This window comes from Lactuca sativa, chromosome 2 (genome assembly GCF_002870075.4).
Source record: "Lactuca sativa cultivar Salinas chromosome 2, Lsat_Salinas_v11, whole genome shotgun sequence".
NCBI classification, from domain to species: Eukaryota; Viridiplantae; Streptophyta; class Magnoliopsida; order Asterales; family Asteraceae; genus Lactuca; species Lactuca sativa.
The window spans coordinates 166,906,796-166,916,685 of NC_056624.2; the positions used below are offsets into that span (position 1 = coordinate 166,906,796).

The 9,890-nt window shown below is 37.4% G+C and overlaps 1 protein-coding gene across 1 annotated transcript; it reads right to left on the bottom strand.

Moving 5' to 3' along the window:
- Positions 1-7,506: 7,506 nt before the first annotated feature.
- On the bottom strand, positions 7,507-9,601 carry LOC111897374 (AAA-ATPase At3g50940). The gene is made up of 2 exons (XM_023893331.2): positions 8,498-9,601; positions 7,507-8,308 (listed from the first exon to the last, which is right to left on the bottom strand). The coding sequence occupies exons 1-2, from the start codon at positions 9,530-9,532 to the stop codon at positions 7,787-7,789; spliced, it is 1,557 nt and encodes a 518-aa protein (XP_023749099.1). The 5' UTR covers positions 9,533-9,601; the 3' UTR covers positions 7,507-7,786.
- Between the last annotated feature and the right edge of the window lie 289 nt (positions 9,602-9,890).

The following is a 9,890-nucleotide window of genomic DNA, read 5'->3' on the forward strand; positions in this document are numbered from 1 at the left end:
ATTACTTGATGACCCAACTTGAGAATTTCCCTTCTAGTTTTTCTTTGGAGGATCTTTTCTCTTATTCCCCGTCCCTTGGCCAATGGCTAGATCAAGAGCACTAGCAGGAGTGGAGGCAATACTCTTTCTTTTCATCCATGCTTCAACTATTTGCAGGAGGTTGTGCAATTGAGCCAAGGTGGTCTCATTATTGTTCAGATGATAGGTTAATATAAATTGATCATAACAACTTGGTAAGGAGTTAAAGCAGTGGCAGAGCCAGAGTCAAAGTAAAGGGGTATCCCAATTTTTTTTTTCTGGGGTATCAGCGCAATGGCTGAACATGGGTCGGGTTGGATCGGTTTTTACCTAAAACCGACAACCTCAGTTTTGAAACTTTTATACCGAACAGAACCCAAACCCATCAGTTCGGTGTTTCGGTTTTAAGTTTGTACTTGGGTTTACCCGGTTTGGTTTATGTTTTAAACTCAAACCTTAATATAATCCTTAGTTAACTTTAAGTATTGTTATATAAACATGAAGTTGAAGTATCTTTTGAATCAATGGTTGAATTTGTCCAACTTGGACCAGTGTAAAAAACAGGATGACATCATATATTAAATTTATTGTAAAAAAATACAAATAATAATATAAATACCATATAATTGTGTTTACGCTTGGTTGTTGGGTTGCTAATTAAAAATAATAATAATAAAGCAATTACCAATGTGAATAAAGACCGTAAGTTAGAGGGCCACTTTAGTGTGTGTGTATATATATATATATATATATATATATATATATATATATATATATATATATATATATATATATATATATATATATAAAGGAAAGAATGTTTAGGGTTTTGAAATCAACGACTCAGCCGCTCACCATCTTCTTCTATCTTTTTTCAACTCTTTCTGTCTTTTTTCTTCATATCTCATACAAATTTCTTAGGTTTCTTAACGCTATTTATATCAGGCGGAATTTATACCTACTACAAGAGATATATAACATTCTTTACGATAATGTTAGCTCCGATTTGGATTCCGTCTTCTTCTTTTTATCAGTGGTCCGACATCGAACAAGCTTTTATGGCCGGTCGAACCTTCTTGGTTAGTTTTGTGGGAATGTGTACATAAAACAGATTTTTCCTAAAAAAAATGACACTACCGCTAAAAATTTGAGGGGTATCCCAGTCTACCCCGGGCTCTGCATTGGATCCGCCCCTGAGTTAAAGACTATGTCAATAGCCAACTCCTCAATAACATGCACATTAAGCCTAACAAGGCGATCTACGTATCATTGCATCATTTGCACGTGGCTGCTAACAGACTCTCCCTCTTTCATCTTGCTTGCTAGGAGGGACTTTACCACATCATATTTTTCTTGACGAGCTCACTTATGGTAATTTTCCATAAGGTCCTTGTTCATCTCATACGGCCAGTAATCCTCATAGAATCTTTGAAACTCAAGAGTCATGGTGGCTACCATGATGTAAACAACTTTTGTCATACAATTGTAGTGCTTCTTGTAGGCGGCTAGTTCTTCAAGAGTGACCTTCTCTTCGTCAATATCATTTAGTTCTTTCTCAAGGGCATACTCGGTGTCCTCGAAACGAAGGGCCATCTTAATGTAGCGCATACAATCGTTGTAGTGGGTGTCATCCAATGTCACCTTCGAGCAGATGTTCAACAACAAAAAGTTTTGGGAAGATGAGGAGAAACCAGAAGCATCATTTGAACTAGACATTTATAAAAAGAAGGTAGTTTTAGTGAGATAAGATTAATCCTTAATATAACAACCCAAAACGAAATATTAAGGCTAGGATCCAACTAAAAATTCACAACTTAGAAAAGGGATGTCGTAATCTAATTATAAATTTTATTAAGGTTGGTAAATGACGGTTTACCAATTCCACCAACAAACAACGAAATTTGAAGGAAATTAAGTTAAGTGGAATTCCTAGATCTTTTAAGATTCATTGAAACTATTCAAGGAAGCGGTGTGTGAGAGTGGACACCCATTCGACTACCATTTTATAGGCAGTTTTCTTATACTCACTTATAGACTCGCTTCGTGAATGAGACCTACTAGCTGTTCGACTAACTTAGTCTTATACATATAGTAATTATTAAACTTTTAATTTTACATATGGTATAAAATGTATCTTAAAACTTTTCAAAATACTAGGTTTATATTTAAATTTCGAAAATTAAACAATTAATTTAAATTTAAAAATAAACCAAATGATTTAATAATTATCTACTAATATTTAATTTAATATTAAATCAAACAGGGAGTATCCAACTAATTTAATCCTAATCCTTATACCTCTAAATTTTTGAAAATTGATATAAGATTTTTCCAATTTTAAATTATCCCTTTATTAAAGCAAGTAATAAGATAATAACCAAAATTAAAATTCCTATCCATCTACTACTAATCTCGAAAATGGATTGGGGAGGAAGGTAAGGATTTGAAATCCTTACCTTGATTTAGAAATCTTGGGGAGGAGGGTAAGGGCTTCAAAACCTTGCCCTAATTTCGAAACTTAGGGGGTAAGAAACCTTAATTTCGAATTTTTTTGGCCTCATAGGGTTTAATTGCCATAAAACCTAATTTTGATCAAATTCAACAATTATAACAATTAAATTGAAAACCAAACTTAAGTCTCTGATACCACTGATGGGTTTTAGGCATAACAAAAACAAACTTAAACTCTTAAGTGTGCATGCATGCTAAAACAAGATATGTGTTTTACTATTGAACATATAACTATGAACATCAAATTAAGAACCCAAGGAATGCTAGTTTATTTTCGAAAATCATATAGAAGAGTTAGGGATTACATACATTATTGTTATTATTGCAAATAACAATGATCATTGTGTTGTTGAAGCTTTGGAAGCAAGCACCACAAGCGTCGTGCCTCCAATGATTCACACCCAAGCTAGAAACAAGGAGATTATGGAGAGAGGAGGGAGGAGGAGGGAATTTTCATACTAGCTCTTCTAAAGAATGAGTTTCGAAGCTCTTCTAAAAGCTCGGAAGCCCTCTGAAACTTAATTTTCTACATAGCAGAGGCAACAACCCTAGCTTTGCTTCGCAACGAAACCTCATTCATCTAATGCAAACCCTCCACGATATGGGTACGATCGTTATCCATACCCTATTCATTGTTCCTATTCCCCAAGGAAGGAAGTTGGGAAAACTTGGTGTTGGTTGGATTAGGTGTCTAAGTTCATAACTATTTCTGGAATGTACTTGACCCGGTTAGCATGGGTCATTTGGGTTTCATGGCATTGTAACACTTGGATAGACTAAATGAGAGAAAGGCCACTTATGGTTTATTAATATATTATAAGTTCTAATATATTAATAATATTATTTAATTAGTTTTGATCAAGAATTAATTTAGAATTAATTTGGTGATCAAAAGGAGACTAATTAAATATATGGGGTTGATTGTGTAAATCATCCATTCTTTTATAGTGGGCTAATGATCCATGGTTTATTGAATTGGGCAAAAACCCATAAGGTGCTCCATAGATAGTCCATGGAGGTTATGAACCCATAGATCATGAAATATGAAAAGTGATGCCAATTAGGGTTTACATGTTGTAGCCCTACTTGTGAGACAACTATAAAAGGATCCCATGGGCTACCAAAATCGGCACTATGTGTAGAACAAGAGGGCTAGCCGATTTTAAGTGATAGTGTACTTCTCTCAAAGTTATTCCAAGAGTTGTGGTGTTGTGTGAAACATTTGAGGCATCACATTCGAGGTGCTAGGCTTACAAGGTTCTCAAGGTATCCAAGCTACAAGAAAGGTATGTTCTCCTACTAGCTTTTATGTTTCAAAGTTCCCCATGCCTTGCTAGTTAGGTTAAGAACCTTGGAAAATCAAATTTGCATGTATCTTAGTAAAACATAGATCCAAGGTTTCTAGGGTTGCATGTACACCTTAGGAGTGTTAGAATGCTCAAAACCCTTCAGGTAAAGGGATGAAGGAAGGGTAGTAGTGAAGAGGCCACTAAAACTAAAATGAGTAGGGATGTTGGAACAAAATACATGGAACCACATGTTAGCAATTCAATATCATTTCATTTTTTTTTAAAAGAGAAGAAATGAGACATAGAAGAAGTAGTTACCCATTTTTGGTGGAGACAAAAGTTCGGAAGAGGATGAACCAGGGAGAGGTGTGGTGGAATCCAAATTCTTCGCATCCATGTCAGGAATTAGGGACTCTAAGTTAATAACATTAGCAAGATTTGATGGAGCCTTGGTGGATATAGGAACAAATGGAGTAATGAATAGAGTGTCGGTAGAAACAACGTGAGCAGATTCAGTGTAGAAGTCGGGGGATTAAAAGTGTTAAACAACATCTGATGAAAAAGAAGCTTTGCAAGCTCACCCCCTGCAAGGATGAACCTTGGCGGCTGAACCACTAGGGGTTGGTTTAGTAGTAATAACCGAGGAATCCAATTGAATCGGGGTCGGATAGACTGCAGCTTCGGAAGATGCTGGATGAACCTTAGGGGAGGATGAAATTCAATCTACAACAGAAACTAGGGAAGGATCAGAAGTTACCAAGAATTCGTGAAGAGCCTCACTAGACGAAGCAAGAGTGATGGGTGGAAGGGTAAGCGCGGTGTCGGAAACCCCTGGGCCTCGATTAGAGGAAGAACAAGAAGTATACATTTTCTTAAGAGAAGATAGAGGAGGAATACCACTAGTAGCTGAAGAATATGAAGCTCGAACTCTACGCTTGTGAACCTAAATAGGAGTGACACTGGAAGCCCTTTTTGATGACGAGTATGGAGGAACCGGTGGGGGCTTCTTGTGAGTACTTTCAGATGATAAATGGTAGGACCAATGGACTTCACCGGGATGTCGAGAATGAAAGAATCTAGGCTTGTCCCCTGACATCTACATCGGACGATGGTTTGGATTTGGGAGTGGACGGACTTCCCACCTTTACGACTTTAAACAGACGCTTCCGGTGAAGTCGTTCTAGCAAGGAAAGGTCACTGCCTGTCAAATTGGGGACTGAAACTGCAGCAGGAGCCCCGCAAGTGCTATCTAAATCAACCAAACTTAAGTTTGACTCATCAGTGTCAGAAAAAACAAGGTAACTAGCGATGGGTCTCTTAATCACATCGTGCTATGCGATAGTTAGTTCAGGAGTAAGGTCGGAATCACGTTTCGCCATATTACCAAATTGTATTCGTGTGGCGATAGCCGAAGCATCAATGAAGAAAAACTCTTCTTTCAACTTCTTGATGGATGTGGGAAGGCCGTAACATATGTCGATTCCCCCACGAAGCAGGGAAAAAAAGACCCAGTCCTTGGTAACCATAGGCACATACAGACAACGGAAAAGAGATAGTAAAAGAGGAATGTCTAGGGCTTTGCATAGCAGCACAAAGCACATGATCTTCCGAAAGCCGTTCATAGTTACTTGAGTAATGTGAACCTTGTACTAATCAAGGATGGTTCCCAAGAAAGGAAAAGAGGGAAGGCGTAAACCTGATTTGAAGAAGATCAAGTGCACACTAACACAACCTAGTGAAGGATTGGTGATGGTTTGATTTGGAGATGGAAGTTGGGGACATAATTGAGGATCTATGCGGAAACTTTTCACTAGTTTATTCAGTTGGTTCGGACTAAGAATTGAAAAAGTGGTATGGATACGAAAGCCATCTTTATCCATAATGGAGAATTTAGGGATCGAAGATTACTGAGGAAGAAAATCTAAGAATAAGGAAAAAACAAAGAAGTATCGACGAATGAAGAAGAAGCGGTTTCCTTGAATCCCGACTTTATAGGAAAATGTTGGCGGTTCGAAGTGATGGTTGCGGTGTTACATGGAAATGATGGAAAACAGAAACATGTATTTGTCTAATCAAATGCCTAGGACTTAAATTACTCTTATCCATTTCTCGAGGGAGTCTCGACAGTGCAACAACTAGTTTGAATTGTCACTCAACAATCCTAACGAGGGGGACTTAACGAGGTATATACCTTATTACCGAGGTATGTACCTCCCAATTGGAACCAGGATACCGACACATGGTTACTCGAACCACATACACCGAGGCCATGGGCCGAGTTAAAAAAAGGAAGCAAGGTCGGGAAAGAAAAACCGGGTGAAGGATGAAAGGTTGGGAGAGAAAATACGAGTGAAGGAGCAAGCGTTGGGTACAAACACCAAATGCACAAGTGATAACTCTGACAAAGTTTAGGTCGTACTGTACTTTACTTTACCAATGGTTCGCTAATAATAAACTGACGTGACCAATGACCTCTCCTTAGTACAATTCTTGTACGTTCGGTAAGGAGAGTATTTATGAGGATTAGACCCTCGTCCGTACAGTACATTTCGTGTCGTCGGTTCCCGAGGTAATCCGAACTATAAATAGAACCTCGATAAGTCGACAAAGGTACGCTACCAACACTTGTGTCCTATACTCATAAGATTGTAACTTGCTATCTTACTTTCTGACTTTATCATCGAAACATTCTCCCGCGAGTAATCCCGGTGAACAACTCACTTTGTGTTGTTATCTTAGGATTTGGACCTCAAGAATCTTCACTTCATCAGAATCAATGAGGATTGAAATCCAAATACGTATCATTGTACATGATTTAACCACCAGTTAACTACTCAATTGCTAAATATTAGTGTAAGCTTTTGATAAGTTAATGAAATGATCGACGTTCATGTTGAAAATCAGAACTTGTGATATCAAAATACATGACATTTATACATGTGAAATGAGAAAACATCACAATCGAACCTTTGAATTAAAATAATATGATTGAGAAATCAAAACCAAAACCCAAATCTTACCTTGTTGCCGGATGTGGTGATGATTCTAAAAATAACACAAGTGAGAGAGAGAGAGAGAGAGAGAGAGAGAGAGAGAGAGAGAGACGAGAAGAATGAGATAACCAGTGGTTGTGATGAGGTCGGCTTGGAGGTGCAGTGGTTGGTTGTCTGGCGTACAAAAATACAAAGATATAGGCGGTAACAGTGCAATTCGGCGAAGCAGATCTATTACTAAGCAAAAAATCTTCAAATGTACTCAATTTGATACAATTACAATCCGTAAGGTATAATACAAAACAAAATGAACGTTAGCCATCGTTTTTAATTTGTCAATATGATTATGATTCCAGATTTATTGCCTAAAGTTCCTCGAATTCAAATCCTTAGATGATTAGTTTGCTATTTTTTTGGGATAACATAATGGTTCCAAATTTTGATTCCTAATGTATAATATATTTAGAAGAGGGCATAATAGGAATTTAACTTTTAGAAATTAAGAGTTGTTGCCACGTGACAATAAAATGATTCATTTATTAGAATAAAAAAATACATATTTCGTTCCGGCCATAATACCTTGGGTTGTCTAAACTATTTAAACTACTATAAATTTTAATTTCTTATTTAATAATTATTAATAATTAAGATATATGTTATTAAATAAATAGTTGTTGATTTGTTAATATAACCACTTTTGAAATAATATTGGTATTATATAAATGTGGAAATAATTACAAAATGCTCGCATGTCACAAATGAAAGACCAATCAATGGTACGGATGGCCTTAGCTCAACTTTTTTAAAATACATATTTTAGAATAGTAGAGATGCAATAAATGATAGATGTTGAGAGACAACATAAATGAACCGCAACAAGGCCCTTTCCATTGCTAATTTGTAGTTAACCTGTCGCAAATTTGTGTGAGATTTTCGTTCTCTCTTGGTGTCGATAATCCATTGATAACTTTACATTCATAGTGACGGATAAGGTCCACCACTAAATCCGTTACTTGATATTAAATGAATTTCGTTCATTTCAATTTGTGTATTCTCTTCATCATTCTTTAAAGCTACTTCATCTTCCATCTTTGCATTTGATTTAGCTAATTCTTCTTTATTTGCCTTGGTTTTGGCCTCTTCATTCTCCTTACACTTCACATCGAAAAAATCAATGAGGCCACTAAGAGCAATGTCAGGATCACCATCCTTCAAAAGTTGCTCCGCTACTTCAGCAGGGGTGACCTCTACCTTGCAAATTAAATCTTCGATTTCTTCAAAAAGATTATGTTCCGTTATCCCAAGATAGTTAGAAGCTAGTAGCCGAAATCCACAGGGAGTGCAGTATGACATGTTGATATGAACATCCATACGACCGGGACGGAGGAGTGCAGGGTCAAGTTTCTCTTTTCGGTTTGTGGTGAATATGATAATTCTTTCGTCACCACAACTCGACCATAATCCATCAATGAAATTGAGAAATCCAGATAATGTTACCTAATGAAAATACATAATTATTAGATTGTTATTAGTAAACTATATAAATGTTCATGTGGTTTGGGGTTTTTAATTAAATGATAAAATGTTATTTATTGTAAAAATGTCAATGGGTCATTTAACTGATTTTTTATAAATTTATTCATTATATTATTTTATAAATATAAGCAAATATTTAAAATTACCAACCTTGGGTGGTTCCCGGTAATCCCATCCTTGATTTTGTAGAGCAAAAGATCTCGCTGCTTCTGCTCCCTCTCGATCATGGAACTCCACCGAGCAATCAATGTCCTCCACCACCAGTATCGACCGGTTAGCAGTCCCCACCAACAACTTCCGCAGCTCCGAGTTTGACCGTATATCAGTCAACTCCAAGTCATAGATGTCAAAATTCAAGTAATTCGCCATGGCGGCGATCAAGCTTGATTTTCCCGTCCCCGGCGGACCATACAGCAGGTAGCCTCTCTTCCATGCCTTTCCGACTTTCCGGTAATACTCTCTCCTCTGTATAAACCTGTCTAAATCCTTCATCACCTTCTCCTTAACATCTGTATCCATTGCCAGCGTGGAGAATGTCGACGGGTGGTCTAGATTCACCGGCGCCCACATTGTTGGAGAGTTTGAATGCATCATCATCGGATCGACAGTGAATAGCTTCACGCTTTTCACTTCTTGTTTCATCGTTTTCGAATCATTAAGTATAAACGGAAGGTATTCGTTCAACGCGAGATCCTTGTGTTTCCGATGAAATGTGAGCTCTAGCATTCGGATATCGGATCGGGAAGTTCCGATCATACCATCGTTAGGATAATATTCTCTCGTCGGCGCCTTATTAGACAGCAAACACCACTTGAACTTGACTCCATTGTAAACATCGGTAACCTCTTCGTTGGTTTCCATGGCAACGGTGATGTTTTTCTCGCTGGTGTGTTTGGTGATCTTCATACGGTGGATCTGGGGAGAAATCCGGGCGGCGAGGTAAAGCTCTGTGGCGATGTAAATTTCGTTTTCTTGAAGCCCCTCGAATTCGTAGATAACCATGGTTAGCTGTGTGGAGAACTTGTTGATGAAACTTCGGAAGCCGAAATAGAGGTAGTCTTGGAATTCAGAAGGCAAGTAATCGCGGCCGATGCTGCGAGCCACCATTGTCGCCGCGGCGACGGAACCAATGGTGGAAACGACTGTTTTGGCCATGGCAATTTTGGATTCGGTTGAAGATGACATTGTGGAAATGAAGGGTTAGGATTTAGGAGAGTTTGTAAGGAGATGTAGATCAAGGGTTGGAGTTAATTGTTGGCATGATTAGGGGGTTATATAGTGTGGATGCGTTGACTTGGTTTACGTGGAACATTGACGGAGTTTTTTAATCTTTTTATTAATTATTCCTAGAAATTACAAATAGGCTTGCCGTGAACCCCAATCAAATGTTTAAAAAATCTAACAGGTTGCAAATATATATATATAATGATTTTTTTTAATAAATTCTTGAATTATTGGATTAAATTAAAACAAGTGAACCTTAACAAATACAAGTAAGTTGTAAGATTTGAGCATCTTTCATCCAAATTAATTGATATTTTTG

What these genes read in the sequence shown, in the direction of transcription:
- LOC111897374 (XM_023893331.2), bottom strand. Translation starts at nt 9,532, where the DNA reads ATGTCATCTTCAACCGAATCCAAAATTGCCATGGCCAAAACAGTCGTT. An exon ending in ATTACCGGGAACCACCCAAG is followed by an intron (nt 8,309 to 8,497) that starts GTTGGTAATTTT and finishes TATTTTCATTAG; the next exon opens with GTAACATTATCTGGATTTCT.